At 38.3% G+C, this 23,674-nt stretch overlaps 1 protein-coding gene and 1 long non-coding RNA gene across 2 annotated transcripts; one reads left to right on the top strand and one right to left on the bottom strand.

Moving 5' to 3' along the window:
- Positions 1-11,708: 11,708 nt before the first annotated feature.
- LOC139182668 (uncharacterized) lies at positions 11,709-13,775 on the bottom strand. The gene is made up of 2 exons (XR_011566177.1): positions 13,127-13,775; positions 11,709-13,004 (listed from the first exon to the last, which is right to left on the bottom strand). It is a non-coding gene; the product is annotated as an uncharacterized lncRNA (long non-coding RNA).
- Positions 13,776-13,903: 128 nt separating this feature from the next.
- On the top strand, positions 13,904-21,272 carry NDUFA4 (NDUFA4 mitochondrial complex associated). Its single transcript, XM_019958458.2, has 4 exons — positions 13,904-14,072; positions 15,441-15,529; positions 16,159-16,219; positions 21,055-21,272. Exons 1-4 carry the CDS (start codon positions 14,031-14,033, stop codon positions 21,109-21,111), a joined length of 249 nt encoding a protein of 82 aa, XP_019814017.1. The 5' UTR covers positions 13,904-14,030; the 3' UTR covers positions 21,112-21,272.
- Positions 21,273-23,674: the final 2,402 nt, after the last annotated feature.

The raw sequence follows: 23,674 nt of genomic DNA, 5'->3' as shown, positions 1-23,674 counted from the left end.
AGACTTGGATAATAGGCTGGCTAATTCATAAGAAGGAAAAAAAAGTTTCCTAGAAATCTATTTGCAGAGGGCCTGAAAATAGTGTTTCTCCCCAGAATATAACTTCAAGTACATTTTTATTAAGTAAGAAGTCTGATTCCAGAAATTACCAGAATGGGCATCAGGTTTACAGAAGAAAGAAGGATAATAAACCCAGTGCCATGAGCTGTCATAAGATATAGGAAGATCCAGCATACAAAATCACTCATAAATCATGAAAAAGAGCCTACTCACATGTACTCTCCCTACATCACTGATCTTCCTGCCCACCATAATGAGCACAGTGAGGACATCTATAAACAGAACTTGCATTCTTTGATCTGCCAGGTGAATAAGACTTCTTATTTAGACAACATATAAAAATTCGGGCTACCAAATCCTCCTATTCTATGTATATAGACATAGAGGCAACCAAGAATCAATGAATATTTTAGTAAAACTAACAAAATGAGAGGATTTAGATTTTAAAAAATCTTTAAGACAATCATATAATTCATATATATCAGGTCTCATGTACATCATAGATTTAGAAGGTGAAAGGAGACAGAGGCCACCTTCTTTCAGCGGTAGTAGTAGCAAAACAAGATCCGTTATCTGTGAAAGTAGAATCTACGTTCTGGCATTTACTCACCATTTTCAAATGCATAACGTCATGGTGGAGAACGAGCTCTGGAAAAGATTAGCAACAATAGCTCCACTTTGTTTTCTGACTTTTAGATCATAGCTACAGTTGTACGATTTTGAAACTCACAGCCTCTTTGGATTACTGACTTTCACTCTTTCAGCCCTTCTAATGATTTTGCATGTACCAATTTTTTTTTTTCAGTATAAAATACTTATAGTGGTTTCCATTTCTTCTACTAAAATCTTCTTTGAAATGAATGCTTGCTAGAGAAAGGTGTTCAGAAAATAAATAAATAAAACTCAACCATGAGAATTAAAGATTTATTATTTGACTTGGTGTTTGTCAAAAGGCAGTGATGCCTTCATTTGTTGTTGTGGTTTAGTCCTTAAGTCAAGTCTGACTGTTTTACAGCCCTGTGTACTGTAGTCCGCCAGGCTCCTCCGTCCATGGGACTTCCCAGGCAAGAACCCTGGAGTGGTTTGCCATTTCCTTCTCCAGGGGATCTTCCCAACCCAGGGATTGAACCCAAGTCTCCTGCATTAGCAAGGAGATTCTTTTCCACTGAGCCACCAAGGAAGCACAGACAATTTATTAACAGTGGAAAATAGATACAGATGCAGTGATAAAAATGTTATTTACAGTATTAAATGTAGCAGCCAGGAATAAGGTGCCTATTGAAGGCAAACCTTTGGTGACAATGTTTGCTATGGCAGAATGAAAATTATTATTTTATTACTATTAGGATGAAATAAGAAATACTGAGTTGGGCTGGAGCCAGCAGCTAGCCAAACAGCTGTCATTTGTGATCACTTAATTCATTGTAGAGTCTATGGCTCATGTTATCTCACAATACTTAATGTTTTCAGAGATATTCAGGAGAAAACAATATTGAAGAAATATAAAAAGATGGTGCTGAAATATCTGAGCTTCAAGAGAATACTAAATGCTTCTAAAGAGAAAAGACAGAATATCTACAAAGGAATAGAAATCAAGTTAGAATCAGAATTTTCAACTGCAACTCTAGATGACTGGAAACTTCTAAAACCACCTCAATGTTTTCTAACAAAGGGTTCATTGATAACCACCGTTTTCAAATTATGTAAAATATACTGACTACAGAATTTTCTCCAAGGCAACAAGGATCTGCTCTAGATTAAAAACTAGAGTAAAAACTTTCCACATATATAAAAAATGAATAATACTGACATTTTAAAATTAATTGTTCTAGATAATATGTACACACAGTAAAAAAAATGTTTAATGCACAAAAAATTTTTATGAAAATAAATTTTCACTTTATCTTTGTGCCCTAGCCAGTCATCTCTCTAGACATAACAGGATTAACTTTTTTTAAAAAGACGCTTAGTTCAGGGCTGAGTTTTTATATCTTTATTGAAATACAGTTTACATACCATAATATCCACACTTCCATGGTGTAAAATTCATGGCTTTTAGCATACTCAAAAGTTGTACAATCATCACCACTATCTAACTGTAGAACATATATAACATCATCACAGAAAGATAGCCCAAACCCATTAGTAGGAACTCCCTGTTTTCTTATTTCTAGACTGTGGCAGTCATTAATCCACTTTCTATCTCTTGGAATTTGCCTATTCTGGATTTGTATACAAATGAAATAAAAAATGTATGGTCTTCTGTGTCTGGCTTCTTTTATCTAGCATAGGGTTTTCATGGTTCATCCACACTATAACACAGCTTGTTTGTAAACTAACCTGATACTGTGAAATGTTATCAGTATTTGTTCTGCCTGGAGAGAAGATGAAAGAGGTATTTTAATATTTGCTAAGTAGCTGTGTATTAGATCTCTTAGACAAGCTGAGATATTTAATTATGTTTCAGTGCATATGAATGGCACTCTTAGGGGCTGAGTTTTACAAGGGGCAAGTCCCAAGAAAGCAAAGCAGATGGGCAAAGACAGCATCACTGATGCAACATCACAAAGTGTACAACACTGTTTGTTAGACAGACAAATAAGGTTAGTTAGAGACAGGAGGTTTCGTGTCATCAACTCAAAAGGTGGCAAAGCTTTCAAACAAACAAGAATGCATAAATAATACCTTCTGTTCTTTCTAATCCATCAAGTCTTCAAGTGACAGAACATAAGCAAACCCCCAATATTGTTCTAAATCTACACAACTCAGTTAAAAAAAAAGCAACTCTTATTGGAAAATATCAGAGGACAGTGAAAAATAAATGAACATACAGATGAAAGGCTCAAGGAACAAAACACCCTTTTAAACATCATCCATGCCAAGGCCAAAAAAGTCTCTCTTGAGCCCCCTCAATTAGTACCCTCTGTGGCCTATATAGTCATTATCTTGAATCTAGGACTATTTTTTTTTCACATTTTATGTACATGAACCCATACAGTGTATGTTATTTTGTTTCTGATTTCTTTGACTAATATTTTTTCTGAGGATAATCTATGTTGTTGTAATTGTAGTTCATTTGCATTGTGGAATATACCAGAATTGTGTGCTTGAATATACCACAATTCACTTTTCATTTACCCTTGATAAACACTTTGGCTCTTTTCAGTTTATGCTATTATAGATAATAGTTTGATATGTATTCTTGTTCATGTCTTGGCATACATAAGCACACATTTCTGTTGGGTTTACATCAGAGTAAATTATTGGACCATATTGTATTCAAGTATTAACTTTAGCAGATTTTCAAAGCATAGTCCCAATTTATACTCTAATCAGCAATGTGTTCAGGTAATGTATTTAGCAGGGTAACAGGATACAAGATTAATATACAGAAATCTGTTGCATTTCTTTAAATAAACAATGAAATAATAGAAAAAGAAAGTTTTAAAGAGTCCCTTCTGAAATACCATAAAAAAATACTTAGGAGTAACCCTGACCAAGGAGGTGAAAAATGTATATGCAGACTACAAAACATTAATAAAGGAAAGTGAAGATGATTAAAATAAATGGAAAGATATCCCATGCTCTTAGATTGGAAGAATTAGTATAATTAAAATAGCCATACTATCCAAAGCAATCTGCACATTAAGTGTAATCCCTATCAAATCATCCATGACATTTTTCACAGAACTAGAGCAAATAATCCTAAAATGTATATCGAACCATAAAAGACCCAGAATTACCAAAACAATCCTGAAGAGAAAGAACAAAGCTGGAGATATAACCCTCCCAGACTTTAGAAAATACTGCAAAGCTACAGTAATCATAACAGCATGGTGTTGGCACAAAAATAGATATATAGATCAATGGAACAGAACAGAGAGTCTAGAAATAAACCCACAGCTTACACTCAATTAACCTTTGAAAATGGAGGCAAGAATATACAATGGAGAAAAGACAATCTCTTCAGCAAGTGGTATTGGTAAAGTTGGATGGCTACATGTAAATAAATGAAGTTAGAACACTCCCTCGTGCCACACACAAAAATAAACTCAAATGGATTTTAATCTTTAGACAAATACAAGACATGGTAGCACAAAACTCAGAGAATAGAAAGAACACAGGCAAAGCATTCTCTTACATAAACCATACAAATGTTTTCGTGGGTCAGTCTCCCAAGGCAAAAAGAGAAAGACAAGTTTCACCACTTATATGTGACATCTAAAAATATATATACAAATAAACTTATTTACAAAACAGAAACAGACTCACACAGAGAAAACAAACTTATGGTTACCAAAGAGGAAAGGGGGGAGGGATAAATTAGGAGTTTGGGGTTAACAAACTCATGCTACTGCTGCTGCTGCTGCTGCTAAGTCGCTTCAGTCGTGTCCAACTCTGTGCGACCCAGCGGACGGCAGCCCACCAGGCTCCCCCGTCCCTGGGATTCTCCAGGCAAGAACACTGGAGTGGGTTGCCATTTCCTTCTCCAATGCATGAAAGTGAAAAGGGAAAGTGAAGTCGCTCAGTCGTGTCCGACTCTTAATACTACATATAAAATACATAAATAAGAAGGTCCTACTGTATAACACAGGAAACTATATTCAATATCTTTTAATAATCTATAATGGAAAAGAATCTGCAAAAGAATATATATATATTTCAGTTATATACATATATAACTGAATCACTCTTACTCTAGAAACTAACACTGCATTGTGAAACAAACTATACTTCAACAACAAGAACAAAAAATAACCTAGCAGATCTATGAGTCCCTGAAGCAAATTACCATGCAAACTAAGTTATCCATCATGAACTGGGTTTTGTCTGATCAACAAAGCCATAAGACTGAATATGCAGAGCAGCATTCTATCACCAATGGAAACCAGATGAGTCCGAGCTGGTCCTGAAGGTATAAGTAAATTGCATGAGTAAGTGTTACAGATGCCTGTGTTCTATACTCCTGCAATAATACCTGATCCCCTTTCAACCAACCAGCACCTATGGTTACATGGAACACACTCTTTGATTAGTTAACTGAGGAAGAAATATTTCAGCCCAGTAAACAGATGTTTCTCTATGAAATACTGTCAATATTAAACAGCTGTAGTATTTTAGTTCAACTCTGCATTGACCCTGAAGGACAGTAGTGAAAGATGATATGGAAGTGGCTCTTATTATTTTCCCTAAAAATCCACTAGTGAAATTCCTATCACTTCTGCAACTGGAGCCTTGCTAATCTAGAAGCCCTAGCTTCAAGAAAAGTTTTCTATCAGGACATAGAGCAATGATTCAATTAAAGTGGAAGTTGAGACTGCTACCTAATCACTTGGGGCTCTTCAATCAACAACCATATGGGAGGTTATTCTATTAACTTGGGTAATTGACTTTGATTATCAAGAGGAAATTAGGAAGCTACAACTCAGTGAGGGCAAGGAGGAGTATGTCAGAAATGCAGATCTCCCAGGGCACCTCTTAGTATTCCTGTTCTTGCCAAATCCCTCCTTTAGTTTCTATATTCCTAAACTAGGTTTATGTCCAGTTCTGTGACAAAGGGCTCCAGTGTCTTTGGCAGGACACCCATATCATTAAGCCTGAGAGTTTGGAGGTAATGAGAGACCATTGTGGTCGCTCTGTTCTCATGGGTTCCACCCATCCCCAGAGATTCTAATATGCCTTTGCTTCTGTTCCTCATGTCCTCTTCCTTTCCTGACTACCCTTCCTGTTGACTTCAAGATGCAATTAGAAACAGTACTCCCACAATTGCTTAATGTCAATTCCTTATAATAAAACTCTTATTATACATGCATATATCCTAGAAGCTCTGTTTCTCTGGTTGAACCCTGATGGATATATCAGCCTACATTTCTGACTCATTCTACTTTTTCTGTTCTAACTCCTCCTGCTTGGCCTGGTCCTCATTTTGTGCATATTCTCTAGAATCACAGCACTGACCCTCTTCTCTCCTTACACTTTCCTTCTTACACATTCTTTGTAGCCAAGCTCATCAATTTCCATAAATCTCACATGCACGCCCTTTCCTTTTATATTGTACTTGTAGACCAAACTTCTCTTGAACTCTAGTGGTATTTCTGCCAGCGTTCAAAACATCTCTGATTGGATATTTCGTAGAAATTGCTAGACTCAACATTTCCAGAAATGAATTCATACACCAAGTAACCTACGATATATATCAGTATTTACTGTGGCACTTACCATACAGCTTTGTAATAATTATACTCCCATCCCACTAGATTATAAGATGTTAAGGAAAGACAGCATTGTGTTATTCATCTTGTCCTAAACATTTAGCATGATGAACAGTACGCAGTAGGTACTTAACATATGTTTAAAAATGAATATATGAATGAATAAATGACTGAATGAGTGGATTCATAGAAGAGATAGAAACTGCAGAGAAATAACAAGTGGCAACACAGAAGAAGAGAGCATAGTTATTCTCAAAAAGATATAATTTAAAGATATATGTGTATGGCATAATTTTCCAAAAGTTTTAATAAATACTGTTTCCCTAAAATTAATATTTAACCAGAAGTTTTCAGTGAAAAGAAGTACCATGATTTTAAATTGCTAGCATTTCTTTACTTTTTAGTATTCATTGAATTTTGTACATAAAATGCTTCAAAAAATGCTTCAAGTATTTAATTTAAACTGATGACTGTATGTGAGGCTTTCAGATTTATAAGAGTGGAAGTAAACTTTCACAGAACAAAATATGTTTTCATTTTTCCAATAGAAGTTGTATAATTAAATACAGTTTATGCTAAGCAACCACAATACTATTACAAGCACATTTATTTTTAGATTAAGGATAGCTGCAGAATCTTTATTAATAAGTGAAGGTATAATTTGTATTTGTGTTATCAGAAAAACAACTCTGGTTGTCAATTTATCTGCTAGAAAAATAATTAAACGCTAAATGCAAACAGAGTAAAAAATATAAGATTCTTCTTTCAATTTGCATTAATATAGTCGTACTCCATGGTTCACTTATCAAATTATTCTTCTCTAAAGAAGCTATTTCTTTACTGTCACACATTTAATAACAACACATAATTACTATACTTTCCAGAATTTTCTGGGCTTGAATCTTCAGAGAAACCATGCAAAAGAAATACTTTTGGGGTATGCTATTGATATACTGCCTATAATTATTCACTGAACAACTTGCATTTAATTTGAATAATATTTTGGTATTTTAAAATTGTTCACAAAATTAAATAGAACAAAGGAACAGGAAATCTAGAGGACACATGTCTCAGAGTGGAATGGTTTTAATGAAAAACAGCTTTATTAATATATTAATAGTATCCTGCCATTGTTTTATCCCATTTATATATAAAACTTACAAATCTTTACCGTCTAAAAGATAAAGTTCCAAATCTCAACTTCTCAAAAATCTGTTAATCTTTTCCACTTCATTTCCAATAACTCCTCCTTAGGAAACCTAAGCTCCCACCACACTGAATTCATTTCAATTCCTTCTGCACGTTATGCACTTTGTGAACTTTCCTTCCTTCTGCCTTTTCCATGCTATATCATCTGCACGGAAGCAAATCTCCCCTCCTTTTTTCTCTGACTTTCTAGATGCTACATTCTCTAACATTATAGCTTGCAAACTGATCAATTACTTTCTGAGTCCTTCTTTTTATTGTACTACAAGTGTGTCCATTGTTGCCAATAGTAACTGACGCACGTTGCTGCAAGCCCTTTGCCTGCCATTTCACTGAAAGCTCTGAGTTCACTAGGGACATTGCTGCTGCTGCTGCTGCTGCTGCTGCTGCTAAGTCGCTTCAGTCGTGTCCAACTCTGTGCGACCCCATAGACGGCAGCCCACCAGGCTCCCCCGTCCCTGGGATTCTCCAGGCAAGAACACTGGAGTAGGTTGCCATTTCCTTCTCCAATGCATGAAAGTGAAAAGTGAAAGTGAAGTCGCTCAGTCGTGTCCGACTCCTAGTGACCCCATGGACAGCAGCCTACCAGGCTCCTCCGTCCATGGGATTTTCCAGGCAAGAGTACTGGAGTGGGGTGCCACTGCCTTCTCCGAGGGACATTAACTGCCTTCTAATTAATTGCGAACTATTTCACCAAACCTTCTGGCATTGCATAACACAGACTGCCATCCTTCTAGCCTCTAGTAATAATTACCTTGTCACCTGTTGCTGAGTCCTGAATCCAATGGCTCATATTTTAGGGTTTTTATCGTAACACGCCTACACAGTTTTGGAACCAAATTCTGTATTAATCTCAGTAGGTTAGGTTATGCTACAATAACAGGCTACTCTCAAACCTGGTGACTTGTTTCTTTTTCATTTTCAATGCACATCCACCATAGCTCAGCAACATATCTGCTGTGGGTAGTTTTCAGCATGACAGGAAAGGCTCTGTCTACAACGCTGCTGATCTTGTGGCAGAATGAAAAGACAGAACATAGCACATGCTAGCTCTTAAAGCTTCTGCCTGTGCATGACAAATGCTACTTGTCACATCTCATTGGCAAATAATGCAAGTCATCTTATCAAGCCTGACATTAGTGAGGCAAGTAGGTGATACCCCTTCCAGGGAGAAGCAGCAAGAATTTGTACATAATATAATCTGCCACACACACCAATCCTACTTATAAAGCTGAAGTTTGTTTTTACATCATGTATATTCTACTATGGCTTCTTTTCCCAGACTGTCATCTCTAATCTTCCCATCTCTGCTTAAACATTGGTCACTGACTCTTTCCTCTAACTTTACTGTGAAAAATATAGATTTTTACAATTAGACATTTTGCTTAATATTTAATGAAATTTAGAAAATTCTCTGGTGTTCCATTGTTTAGGACCCCATGCTTCCATTGCCAGGTGCCTGGGTTCAACCCCTGGCCAAGAAACTAATATCTCCCAAGACAAATGCCCCTTCCCCCCCCAAAAAAAAAACTTTTAAAAATGAAATTTAACTTCCCTGGTAGCTCAGTTAGTAAAGAATCCGCCTGCAATGCAGGAGACCCCAGTTCAATTCCTGGGTCAGGGAGATCCCCTGAAGAAGGGATAGGCTACCCACTCCAGTATTCTTGGGCTTCCCTTGGAGCTCAGTTAATACAGAATCCGTCTGCAATTCTGTTGAAGACCTGGGCTCAATCCCTGGGTTGGGAAGATTCCCCTGGAGGAGGACATGGCAAGCTACTCCAGTATTCTTGCCTGGAGAATCCCCATAGACAGAGGTGCCTGGTGGGCTACAGTCCATAGGGAAGCAGAGTTGGACACGACTAAGAGACTAATAAAAATTTGGCTTAAAGCTCAACATTCAGAAAACTAAGATCATGGCATCCGGTACCATCACTTCATGGGAAATAGATGCGGAAACAGTGTCAGACTTTATTTTGGGGGACTCCAAAATCACTGCAGATGGTGACTGCAGCCATGATATTAAAAGACGCTTACTCCTTGGAAAGAAAGTTATGACCAACCTAGATAGCATATTCAAAAGCAGAGACATTACTTTGCCAACAAAGGTCTGTCTAGTCAAGGCTATGGTTTTTCCAGTGGTCATGTATGGATGTGAGAGTTGGACTGTGAAGAAAGCTGAGCGCCGAAGAATTGATGCTTTTGAACTGTGGTGTTGGAGAAGACTCTTGAGAGTTCCTTGGACTGCAAGGAGTTCCAACCAGTCCATCCTAAAGGAGATCAGTTCTGGGTGTTCATTGGAAGGACTGATGCTAAAGCTGAAACTCCAATACCTTGGCCACCTCATGCAAATAGTTGACTCACTGGAAAAGACCCTGATGCTGGGAGGGATTGGGGGCAGGAGGAGAAGGGGATGACAAGAGGATGAGACGGCTGGATGGCATCACTGACTCAATCGACATGAGTTTGGGTGAACTCCGGGAGTTGGTGATGGACAGGGAGGCCTGGCGCGCTGCGATTCATATGGTCACAAAGAGTCGGACATGACTGAGCGAATGAACTGAACTGAACTGAAGAGACTAAGCACAGCACAACCCTGCTTTGTTAATGATTCCAAAGGCATCACTTGACTACCTATATTATTGTTACTTCTAGAAACTAAATCATTGAAAAGAGTCACCCGATTTTGCTTATTAGCAATGGCATTCCTGTATGCCTACTTACTTATTACCAATTGTTATCATTAAAAATAAAATATTGCAAGAAGAGATCTTCCCCTTCTAATTTCTTTACTGAAAGCCTACCTACACTTACTAATCTTGGGCTTCTGTGTTCACATCTAAGTATCTTCCATGATTTTTGTGCCGATCTTTTCTTTTAACGTAATCATACTCCTTACCATAATTTATAAAGTAAATGTCAGAGACACCTTTATAACCTCTCTGATCTCATTTTTTTATGGGCCAGCCATACTGGCCTCCCTTGAGCATTTTATTATTTTTTTAAACCTCAAAACTGTTTTTTATTGACAATCGGAATGTTTTTCCCCCAATCTTCAGCAGGTTATCTTCTTTTCATTTAGGTTTCAGCTCAAATATTACCTCCTCAGAGGAATCTTCCACATTCATTTTTACTAAAATAAACTTCTTTCCTCCATGCCTCCATGTCCTCCTCTACTCATTATTCTTTTTGTTTGTTTGTCTTATTAGTCTCTAAAATGGGCTTCCCTGGTGGCTTACATGGTAAAGAATCCACCTGCAATGCAGGAAACTCAGGAGATGAGGGTTCGATCCTTGGGTCAGGAAGATCCTCCCTGGAGAAGGGAACAGCTACCCACTCTGGTATTCTTGCCTGGGAAATCTCATGCATAGAGGAGCCTGGCGTGCTACAGTCCATAGGGTAACAAAGGGTCAGACACAACTGAGTTACTAACAGGAAGTCTCTAAAATTATCTTAATTGTTTATTTATGGTTTTGAAACCATTCACCTCAGATTAGGCTTTGAACCCATGTGCAAGAATTAAACCCGGCCAAGACCCACAGCTTCCAACTGAGATCACACACCTGTTTTTAGGACCTAATGAAGCTCAGTCAGTCAGTCAGTTCAGTTGCTCAGTCATGTCCGACCGACTCTTTGCAACCCCATGGACTGCAGCATGCCAGGCCTCCCTGTCCATCACCAACTCCTGGAGTTTAGTCAAACTTATGCCCATTGAGTCAGTGATGCCATCCAACCATCTCATCCTCTGTCGTCCCCTTCTCCTCCCGCCTTCAATCTTTCCCAGCATCAGGGTCTTTTCAAATGAGTCAGCTCTTCGCATCAGGTGGCCAAAGTACTGGAGTTTCAGCTTCATCAGTCCTTCCAAGGAACACCCAGGACTGATGTCCTTTAGGATGGACTGGTTGGATCTCTTTGCAGTCCAAGGGACTCTGAAGAGTCTTCTCCAACACCACAGTTCAAAAGCATCAATTCTTCTGTGCTCAGCTTTCTTTATAGTCCAACTCTCACATCTATATATGACTGCTGGAAAAACCATAGCCTTGACTAGACAGACCTTTGTTGGCAAAGTAAAATCTCTGCTTTTTAATATGCTGTCTAGGTTGGTCATAACTTTTCTTCCATGGAGTCAGCGTCTTTTAATTTCATGGCTGCACTCATTATCTGGAGTGACTCAGATGAAGCTCAGGTTCTTGATATTTCATCACAGAAAGAATTCAATGAGTGACAAAGTGATAAGTAAGAGGTGGATTTATTTAGAGAGAAACACACTCCATAGACAGAGTGTGGGCCATCTCAGAAGGCAAGAGCAGTCGCAAAATGTGATGTGGTTAGCTTCTACAGGCTGAGTAATTTCATGGGCTTGAATAGGAGGATTACTTCAACTATTTTAGGGAAAGGGTGGAGAATTCCAGGAATTGGGCTGCTGCTCATTTTTTGATCTTTTATTGTCAGCCTTTGAACCATCTTGGTGCCGGTGGATGTGTCTTTCAGCTTGCTGATGTGTTACAATCAGCATATACTGAGGCTCAAATTCTAGTGGAAGTCCACTAGTCTGCCATCTTGGACCTATTTGATTCTAATCAATTTATGTCATGTCTTCAGGCTATACCATTCTTTTAAAGGTTGTGCCCTGCCCCTCTTCCCTCCTGTTTGTCTTCCCAACCAGTCTGTAAACGCCATTAGTGAGGAACAAGTTTTTCTTTCAGCTGCCATAGTTAAAACAGTGCCAGATTCAGAGTAGGTACTTAATAAAGATTTACTGAATGAATGAAAAAGATACCAGTCTTCATAAGCTTCATGTCATTTTAATAATCACCACCTCTTCTCCAGCACCACAATTTGAAAGCATCAATTCTCCAGAGCTCAGCCTTCTTTATGGTCCAATTCTCATAATCTCAATAGTTGGCATCAAAATCCAGAGTTAGAATGGAACCTCTGAAACTATCCTGGATTCCCTCTTCTTCCTACTCCCATGTTTGACCAATCACAGTGTCTTGGTGCTACCTCCTAAATATCTCTGCAATCTCTTCTTCATCATCACATTTCCTACACTAGTAGAAGCTACCATTTTCTAACATGGACTATTGCAATGGCCCTTTAACCATTCCCCCCTTTTTCATGTTTATCTCCAGTAATTCAATTTTCATAGACAAAGCAATAACTTAAAGTCACATCTTGCTCTTGCCTAACTCCCTAACGCTCTCAGCATAAAACCCATGCTGTGTAAATAACCACTGGTGCAACAGATCTGATCCCCCCACCACCCGCTTCCTCTACTATTCAAGTTCCAACCAAACCAGACCTCCCTTCTTAAAAAGTCTCTTTAGTTTCTGACAGTCACAACTATTACCTCTGTCTATACATCTACCTCCATTTCGTTTGGTTAATGTCTTCTCCTTCAGGTCTCCCATTACTTTTTTGGAGGAGACTTTCTTTCCAGGTCCAATTACTGGTGTGATCATTTGATTAATGCTTTAAGCTACATATGAGGTTGGGGTTCAGAGTGTTCTTGAATGCCTGGGAAGACTTCTGGGTTAAAAAAAAGAAAAAGAAAAAACAGGTAAATGAGAATTCCAGTATTGGGATACCGGAAAAAATTATTTGTAGTGACAAGACCGATAGAAACATATTTTTAGAATGCAGTTTCAGACCCAGGCAAAGGAGAGAGTGGCAGTGTCGCAAAGGTCTTTGTAGCCAGGCTCCTCTGTCCGTGGGAATCTCCAGGCAAGAATACCTGGAGTGGGTTGCCATTTCCTGCTTCAGGGAATCTTCCTGTTCCAGGGATCGAACCTGTCTTCCGCATTGGAGCCACCACGGAAGCCCTGAACACTTAAGCGACGACCAGGAACTGTTTCCAGATCATATTAACAAGACTACAGCCATCTTTAAGTCATTTACTAGTTTCTAACTTCTGCTCTTCAATGACAGTCAAGGACAGGAAGCAGCTGCAGTAGTTTTAAACCGCAGTCGCTGACCTCAGCGGCTAGAGACTCGACCTGCCCTCCAGCCGGCCGGCGCCCAGCAGCCAGAGGCGCCGCGCAGCTCCCCGAGCGGCTGTCAGGGCGGCCGGCGCGCAGCCGGCACACGCGCCCCCAGCGTCTCGGCGCGCGGACCAGGCTCGTGGACGTCTAGCTAAAGGACACGGCTCTCTGAGCTCAAGGCGCTAGCGTCCGCCTGCCCGCCCCCTCTTCAAACACGAGGCCTCCCGAGAAAGTGCCCGTGTAGTCAATCGTAGGTTCTAGTTTTGACGCAAAAAAAATTACCCATTGAAAGTATGCAAGGCATAGTAATGAGACTGTTTTGCTTTGCAGTCGAACGCTGTTGATTTAGCCAGGTTAGAGCAGACGCGAGAGGGTCTGAGCCAAACAGGCATTATCCAGGACAGCTGCATCCGGGCCCTCCTGCCGCAGGCCGCCCTCTGAGCCAGGGGTCCTTCAGGTAGGAGGTCCTGAGTGACTTTGGACGTCCGCTCCTCCCAGGTGCGGTGAGTGCTTAACCTCCGGTCTTGCGGCTTAGCTTTTCTCTCGGTTTGGACTCGAGGCCTCTGTTGCAACCATGCTCCGCCAGATCATCGGTCAGGCCAAGAGGCATCCTAGCGTGAGTTCTTAAACCCTCTTCCAGTGTTCCCTTGTCTATCCTGTGGGGGTAGGCGGCTGCGTCAGTCCCCTGGGAGCTTCCTCCTTCAGCCCCTTACGGTTTCTCGGGGCTGGACCTTGCCTCACTCTGTCCTGTTCTTCTAGTTGCCCCAGGACCTTGAGTTCTGACCTTGCACGCCTTGCATTGTGGGGGTTTGGCCTCGCACGGGGGAGGTGAGGGATACTCTCGGGGAAAAGAAAATGTTGGAACAGTGAGGTGGGCGCGCGTCCTTTTGCAGGTCGGTGGTACCAGGACGGATAGTTGGGCGCTGTGTGGGTTAGACAGCAGGAAAGGTCAGTTATACTGTTTGTTGTGCTGTTAAAAGCCTTGTTTTCACTTCATTGCACCACCAGGCCTTAAGGAAACTGTGAAGGTCTCTGAGTTTGGAATCCTCAGTTTCTCTTGACGTCTTGATATTTTATGATATTTTAGGAGTGCGGAGTTTAATTGCGTTGAGAAATATATATAGAAATATAAAAGAAATATTTCACGTATTTTCCCCTTGCACCTCAACGTCCGGTGGTCCTAAAACTCAATTACGCAATCTTTTAATTTGTATTTTTAAATCTGATTGCCTAACTGCATTAAGTGTGCTAGCAGTTCGTTTCCAGAAATTATGTGCAATAGCGGTATTTATAGTAGGTGTGCTTCTATATGCTCATTCAGACTTTATTTAACAGAATTTTTGTTTTTCATAACGTCTGTATAGAAGCAAGCTTAAATAATTTGCCAAGAGCTTGTGTTTCAAGCATGCGAGAAGCTGGAATTTAATGAGAGTGATGTATGACTATTAGGTAAAAAAGATGATATAGTTTCTTAGAAAATTTAAAATTGCAGTATAACGTTTTCCACGTTAAATCAGAATTATCTTCACATCCTTTAGAAATTCCTTTTTTTTTTTTAAACTTCCTTAAAAATGAAGTCTTTTTTTTCAAACTTCAAGACCAGATAAAAAAGGTGGTTTGAAGAGAAGGTAAATCTAGAGTTAGAACGCAGATTAGTGGTTGCCTGGGGCTGAAGATGGGGGTGTGAGTGGCAGCAGTGGCCCTGAGAGAGATTCTTGGGGTGATGGGGATGTTCTAAAACTGTATTGTGGGACGGTTGCACAACTTTATACATTTCCTGGAAATCGTTGGTTGTTGAAGTTAATGAATTTTACGGCATGTAAATCCCAGTAAAGCTGTTAGAATTTTTTTTAAAAATAAAAAGATGGTTAGAGATTTGGGAATCAGTGAAGAAACTACTGTAGTCTTTTTTTGTTTACTTTTATCAGTATGTAGGTATTTGAAGATGACTGTTAATTCTCATGTATTTTGTTTTGGCTTCCAGTTGATCCCCCTCTTCATATTTATTGGAGCAGGAGGGACTGGAGCAGCACTGTATGTCACGCGCCTGGCATTGTTCAATCCCGATGTCAGGTAAGTGTTTAAAAATGTTTAGAACTTTGATGGTTTACCAAACTGATTTAGGAGCCTCAATCTTTCTAGAGAGGCAGCGTCAAGTAGTAGAAAGAAGCTGAAATTGGCTGTCGTAGATTCAGATCCCAGTTCAGATCCCAGTTCTACTGTTGTTGTTTTTTTTTTTTTTTTCCTGGTTCATGAAATTATTTCTAGATTTCTCTGACTTGCATTTTCTCGTTGGTTGAATAGAACTGCCAGTACCCGTTTTGTAATGTTGTGAGGATTGAGATAATAGTAACTTTATAAAACACTTAGTCAGGGTTGCTAGTATGTTTGAGTGTTTTTTGGGGGCTGTTTTTCTACAGTAGGGAATGCTTTTTTTTAAAATAAAGTTTTCTGTGACAGGGTTAGGAACAGGGATAACTGCCCCAAGGGGCTCTCTGTGTTGTACTTTTTTCTAACTTGTTCCATGGGTTTGCTTATTAGGGGTCTTTTCTCTATTTCAACTCTATAATGAAAATAACACTACTTCATCTGATAGGAAATGGAATTTGATCTATTCAAAATGATAGCTTCTTGAATATAAAACTATTTTAAATAGTATTTTGTAACTTTAATAATTATAATGTTTTATATATTTCTTCTAGTTGGGACAGAAAGAATAACCCAGAACCCTGGAACAAACTAGGTCCTAATGATCAGTACAAGGTAAGCTAAAAATTGCTTCAGAATTGCTGGAAAGTGTATTTTAATAAATTTTGTCATGGACTAGGTCTTTTTTTGAAATAGGAGATGCAAGTAAAACTCTATTATAAATGAACTTTGAGAAATTGCTAGATTGTTCTGTGAAATTAAAATGGTATATTTTTCTAATAAATATCTTTTTAAGAACTTTATTCACAAGCTTTAGAGTCTGTGTAGGAAATGAAGATAATGTCTCAATTCTGCTAATTTGACTAAGGAAAGAAAGAGATAGTATGGTTAACATTTTCTCCAGTCTTGTTTAGTGTAGTGCAGTGATTCTCAGACCTCGGCATACATTGGCATCTCTGGAGAGGTTGTTAAAAATAGATTCTTCAACTCTACCCCCAGCGGTTCTGATTCACTTGATCTGTTGTGGAAACTGAACATTTGCATTTCTGATAAAGTTTCAGATGATATTGATGGTCTTGGTCCATGGGCCACACTTTGAGTAACGAATCTAGTGGCTGGTTTGGTTGGTGGTTTTTTCTTTTTGGTATGGTTGACATATTTCAGGTGAGAATTAGTAGAAAGATGTGAAAATCAGTTGAAACTTATATTTTACCATAAACTTTCTGGGTACACCTTTTTGACATCTTTCTGCAAAACTAGTTTGTGAAACTACTCCAAAGAATGATTTCATGGACTGAGGCTATTTGCCTCTATTTATGTAATTGATACATAACTGACGTGTAATGTTGTGTAAGTTGGAGGTGTACAGCTTGTTGGTTGGGTGCATTTATGTATTACACTATGATTACTACAGTAGTGTTAGCTAACACCTTTATCATGTCACATAATTATCACATTTTTGTGTTGAGAATAATTAAGAGCTAGTCTCTTAGCAACTCTGAAATTTGTGATACTGTTGATGATAATCACTATATTGTGTATTAAGCCTCCAGAACTTGTTGAGGTACTAGTCGCAAGTTTCTGCCTTTAATAAAATCTTCCCAATTTCCCCATCTTCCATCCCCTGGTAGTCACCAGTCTACATTCTCTTTTTACAAATTCAGACTCTTTAGATTCTATTTAAGTGATGATCATACAGTATATTTGTCTTTCTCTGTCTCAGTTACGTCACTTAGCATGATGCCCATAAAGTCTATCCTTGTTGAAAATCTAAGACCATTTATTCCTCAGATGCTATGCTTCCATGTAAAATTTTTGCATATACAAAGAAAAAATCCTTGCAGTGTCATAAAGAATGTAAATTTTTGCATATACAAAGAAAAAACCCATGGCATGTCAAAGTTTTATTAGGATATGATTCATGTACTAAGTCACTTCAGTTGAGTCCAACTCTTTGTGACCCTATGGACTGTCAGAGAGTCAAAGAGTGAGACAGAGGATGAGATGGTTGGATGGCATCACCAATTCAATAGACATGAGTTTGTGCAAGCTCCAGGAGTTGATGATGGACAGGGAAGCCTGGCGTACTGCAGTTCATGGGGTCTCAAAGAGTTGGACACGACTGAGTGACTTAACTGATGGACTGTAGCCCACGAGTCTATTCTGTCCATGGGGTTCTCCAGGCAAGAATACTGGAGTGAGTTGCCATGTCCTCCTCCAGGGATCTTCTCAATCCAGGGATCAAACCCTCATCTCTTATGTCTCCTGCATTGGCAGGTGGGTTCTTTACCACTAGGGCCACCTGGGAAGCCCTTTATATACCATACAGTTTACCCACTTAAAGTATATAACTTGCTGTGAATTTTCCACTATGCCAGGCTCTTTCATCAAAAACTAGCAGTTTCTTTGAGCACTGTTAGGGAGAAGTATCCAGAGCAAGGAGTGTTTAGGACCTTTTAGCAGATATAGCTCCTTATTATAGAAATATGGTGTCATTACTGATGACAGCAGCTTTTAAAATAATTACCACCTTTTGCAGACTCCAAGCCTTATGTTCAACCTTCTGATTATAATTGGGCTTCCAAATCTTCAACAGATTTCTCTACAAGAAACAAAAATGTACTGGTGAACCTGAAGTGAGCCATCTTAATTTGTGTCACATTTTGCCTCAAAAAATGACATGCAAGCATCCTGTTTTTTTCTCTCCTGTAAATTTAAGTCCATTCTGGAGAAAATGATTCCATATCCAATAAACTTTGAAAAAGGAAATAGCAACCAAAAAACCCCAGGCCTTGGTCCCCTCACCCCAAGAGCATATTGGAATCTCTGGTATGTAGTTCAGAAAACTCCCCAGGTGATTATGATAATGAAACTGATTACCAGTGTTTTAAAATACAATGTTCATGGGATCACAAAGAATCAGACACGACTTAGTGACTGAACAGCAGCAACAAGAATATGGTAACACATGCCAGGATAAGGCCATGTGAGCTGGAAATGGAACGTTGCCTCAGCAGAAATCTAATGTGTGTGGCATAGATTGGGCTGTAAATAGCTAACATACTGGTATTAGCCTGGAAAAAGGAATCATATAATGGCAAAATATCTGAAGTGTCACCTGCTATAACTTGGAAAGCAGACCTTGTGCCTAAAGAGTTCGTTATAAAAGATTTTGGAAAATAGGATGTTAGTAGACTATTGCTGGCTCTACTTGCCAAGAGATGAGTTTAGAAGGATTGGGACATTTGCAAGCAGAAATAGAAGGGAACCAAGTCCAAAAACTTGGGAGCTTGGCATGGATGATGTCTACTACTGCTCTTAAACCCAAACGCTGAGGTAGGCTAGGTTATTCTTTCTCTGTCATTCACTTCCTCTCACCTGAGAGAATTTTTTTCTGGCCCTTTTAACACCAGGTTTGGTTATGTGACTTGCTCTGGCAAATCAAAGAAAGTGGTATCTGCCACTTCTAATCAAGCGTGCGGTTCGTCCATTGTTCTTTTCCATTTCCCTCCTGAGACCAAATTGACAGTTAGGGCTTCTCATTCAGCCCAGATTAAAATGAAAATAACAGAGCAGTGAGCTTAGAAAGGCAGATAATGTGAATGAAAAATAAACCTTTCTTGAAAGCCGCTATGATTTGGTGGTTATTTTTTGCTATTTCACATTCTAGCAAAAGCTAACTAATACAAGAGAGTAGGCTGAGATAGCATTTAAGCATTGAAGGTCTAGCAGCATTTCTCAACTGGATAAAATACCCTGAAGCCAAGATCAGAATATGCTGTGCCTTCCCAGCTGTTGTTTCAGAAACTGCCGAGGTAGCTACCATTAAATTGAGAAAAGGATTGGGGACATGGAAGCTGAAAAATAAAGCAGATTTGAAAATTACTTTGACAGAGAACTCTGATACTGGTACATGGAGCTGAATAAAGCAAACATATCAGAAGTCTGCTTAGTTTTGAGAAAATTAGCAAAAATACTGTGAACTTTCCACTCTGCTTGGGTGTAGGAGCTTGATCCTGCTTCTGACAACTTGATAACTTGATCCCAGTGGCTTCTTTTCTAAAGAATGAGTAAGGTTGTGATAATTAAGATAAATGATTCTGCCGATAGTGCCTGGGATCTTTTAAAACAGCCCATAAATATTTCTTAAAATACAACCTGCAGTTCCTTTTATAAATACTCTGTTTAACATTTTGTTAGTGTGTTACAGATGAACAGTTGGTTTCTTTCAAGTCTCATTGTCTTATTTCAGTTACTTCATAGGAGAATACTGTCAGAAGAAAAAATACTACTTTATGATTGATTCATACCTTAATATTTATAAAGTGTATAAACGTCTACATATGTATCTCAAGGATAAGCTTCACAACCTGGGAATTTTTTTAAAAGTCAAATTAAGAATTTTTCAATTAGAGATCAAGAAGTTAGGGTATGTTTCAAGAAATAAAAGGGTTTGAAGAAACAATGGACACAGATCTATGAGCTTCTTGTTTAAAAACTGAAGAAAATGATGATGAATTCTGCACTTCGGATACTTTTGGAGTTAAATAATACAGTTTTCAAGTAATTATAGCATAGCCTCTTCAGTATTCTTTGGCATAAGATTATAGCCTTGTCTGGGCTTATTACAAATCCTGTTTCCTTAGTAGGATTGTTAGAGCAGTTACAAGTATAAATCATTTTTTTTTTAATTATTGGGAGTTAGAGGCAGTTTTTAAAGAAATGGTAGTAAAATATATTTCAAATTAAGTTGAATATAGGCACATTTTTGAAAATTTAAAAATTTCCAAAATACATTTAAATATATTTAAAAGCTTTTGTGCCAAAGGTGGTAAAGTATAAATTTGATTTTGATGCATTCTGGGTTAGGAAACTAAGGAAACCCCGAAGTGAAAGAGAGAGAAAAATGGAAAGAAAAGCCATCAAAGCAGGCCAGTTTGTATCTAAAAACTAACAGAAACAAACATGCAACAAAGCATGACTTTATATTATTAGCTGATCTTTATTGCTTTAAACCTTTCCCATCTAAATTATAGCACTTTGCTGACCAAATAAGGATAATAATTGATACTCATTCTGTTGGAGATTCACTCCTGTACCTAATGGAAATGAAAGGAAAAATGTAAGAATTGGAAGTATATGTCAGAAGAATTCATAATTATTCACCTTGAAAAGAAGAATTTTTTATAAGTTCCAACAGATCATACTGACTCTGCTTTTCTGAGGAAGACTGAATATTTTTACTGAAGACTGAATATTTTTACCTTACGAAAACCATTATTAAGGACTGGAATTTTAACGTCTTTGTTTGAATGACTTTTATATTGTTAAATATTTTTAATAATTCATGTCTATAATTGTTACTATATAAAGCTGAATAAAAATGATCTTAAACTTCTATATCATCTTTGTGTATATGATTATCTAAAATATCTTTTTTCTTTTCCAAGTTCTACTCTGTGAATGTAGATTACAGCAAACTGAAGAAAGAAGGTCCAGACTTCTAAATGAAATATTTCACTGTAAAGCTGATTTGAATGAAGGTCTTCCAGAAGCCATCCGCACAATTTTCCACTTAACCAGGAAATATTTCCCCTCTAAATGCACGAAATCACGTTGGTGTATTGTGGTGGGGTTTACACTGATGAATAAATAGTCTGAAACTTGATATGTGTCATTATTTAATGCTGAAACTCTACTCTGAACTTCATAACTTAGGAGATGGGAAATAAACTATTGGAATTTAAGGAATTTCTTGAGTTTCTGTGTATTCATGTAACTTGAAAATAAGACTTTAAGCAGCTCTAATAAGACACTTTCATTTTGTGTACAGGCCGTTGTTAGTGCTGGGGCATATTTAAGAACTGGAATTATAAATGAAAGGTAGATTTGGAAGATTATTCAAGCCTCTTTGGGATTGGTGAGATGAAAACCTCTGAATTTCTGTTACTGGCTGATATTGAAGTATGTGCTGTTGTTAATACTGGTTTTTACTGTGTCATTCATTCTCTCTACTGAAAATTTTATAGGTTGTCAGTTGCCATGGTCTGGCTGGGGATTGTAGTTGGATCTGACTCCATCACTACTCACCGAGTGAGTGGCCAAGAAGAGCTCTTGAGAACTTCTGAGTTTTGGCAGGTTTTCAAAGGCTAAGAAGTATGCTAGCAATTTTGATCCAATGAGCAGAACATTTCAGTGGTGGCTAATCAAGAATTAGCCATGTCATATATCAGTTTTCCACGTGGTGTGTGTAGATCATGACATTGTAGGAGCTTCAGGAATTTAGTGAGACAATTTTAGATTTTAATATATAGGTCTATGTTATACATAGTTTGTGTTTACAAAGTAATGGTACATTTTACTTGTCAGGAACTGAATTAAATGTTCATGTGAATTATCTCAAATACTTAACAAATATTTTTTTAAATAGTAAGGAAACCAAGACCAATTAAATCAAGATTAAATTATTCAAGTTCATTCCATTAGTCAAATGTGAATCAGTTACCCTTTGGTGTCTGGGAGATTTGTTTCGGGAACACTGTTCCTCCCGTTTCCCGCAGATACCAAAATTCACAGACGCTCAGGTTCCTTATATAAAATGGCGCAGTGCAGTCGACCCTCTGTATCCATGAAAGCAGAACACATGAATGCATTTGAATGCATCTTTTTGTGTTTGAACCCAGTTAGTCTTGAATGTAGAATTGACCACTTCAAGCTCCTTGTCTTTCAATAATGTTTATCCTCAGAGTTTCTCAGCCTTGCCATTGTTGACCTTCTGAGTCAGCTGTCAGATTGTTGTAGTAGGGTGGGTTTTTATTTTATATTAGCGTGGTTAGTAGTGTGCTTGTCCTCTGCCATATATGCCAGTGACATTCTCTCTCCACGTTGTAAAACTAAAAATGCTTGCAGACATTGCCAAATGTTACTTGGTGCACAAAATTGCCCCATTCCCACCCGTGTCAGGAACCACTCTGGATGCTTTGGTACAAATCACCTCAAGGTTTAAAATTATGAAAAGATACAGGGATTTAGTCAAAATTCCTAAATAATTGAAAGACAAAGATTTTATGAAGTATTTCCAAATAAATGCCTTACATTTTTTAGTACTAGAAAATTGTCTTTTAAGACTCTTTAATAATCTCTTTGTGATCCGTATTTCTGGACTTGCCCACACAAAAATGTAAAATTTGGCATGAGACATGTCTTGAAGAAACTACATCCAATTACTGCTGTTACAGACACTGAAGTGGCAATGGAAGTTGACTGTTGCTGCATCAGATACGAATGCTGCCAGGAAAAATAACATGCCATTTTTTTTACCCTTGAATGAATTTGTTTAGAATTATACTTTTACTGTACTGCTTATTTAAATATACAGCAGATTACTTTGTCATTTCCTCATCTTAATGAGGTCACCAGGCAAAACTGTTTCAGGATAGGTGTTGCCTTGGGTAGCATATTTGTATATTTGAAAAATTGCCATTTTCAGAACTGACAGATGCTTCCCAGGAGGTACTTGAATCAACCGTTAATATTCACTGGGAGGACTGATGCTGAAGCTGAAGCTCCAATACTTTGGCCATCTGATGTGAAGAGCTGACTCACTGGGAAAGACCCTGATGCTGGGAAAGATTGAAGGCAGGAGAAGGGGATGACAGAGGACGAGATGGTTGTATGGCATCACGGTGGATATGAGTTGGAGCAAGCTCTGGGAGATGGTGAAGGACAGGGAAGCCTGGTGTGCTGCAGTCCATGGGGTCAGAGTCACACAACTTTGCAACTGAACAACAGGGTATGTGAAACAAGAAGCAAGCAAAAATTATACTGAATTTTGCTTTTTTCAAGTCTATTAACCCACCCTGATCAGGTTTTACCTTTAGCACTTAACTAAAAATGCTTCAGTTTTGGGCATCACTGACTTCCACGTTTCTAAATTTAAAAGTCGATTATCATTGCTCACTTTGACCTAATAGAGTTTACCCAACTCCTTGAAATATTCCTTCACTGTCTAGAACGACATGCTGTGCTTGTTTTTCTGTACGACTTTGGCTTTTCTACTCAGTCTGTTGG

This window comes from Bos indicus, chromosome 4, assembly GCF_029378745.1.
Source record: "Bos indicus isolate NIAB-ARS_2022 breed Sahiwal x Tharparkar chromosome 4, NIAB-ARS_B.indTharparkar_mat_pri_1.0, whole genome shotgun sequence".
Lineage (NCBI taxonomy): Eukaryota > Metazoa > Chordata > Mammalia > Artiodactyla > Bovidae > Bos > Bos indicus.
Note: the sequence above shows the minus strand (reverse complement) of the source record. Positions and strands in the feature narration are given on the sequence as shown.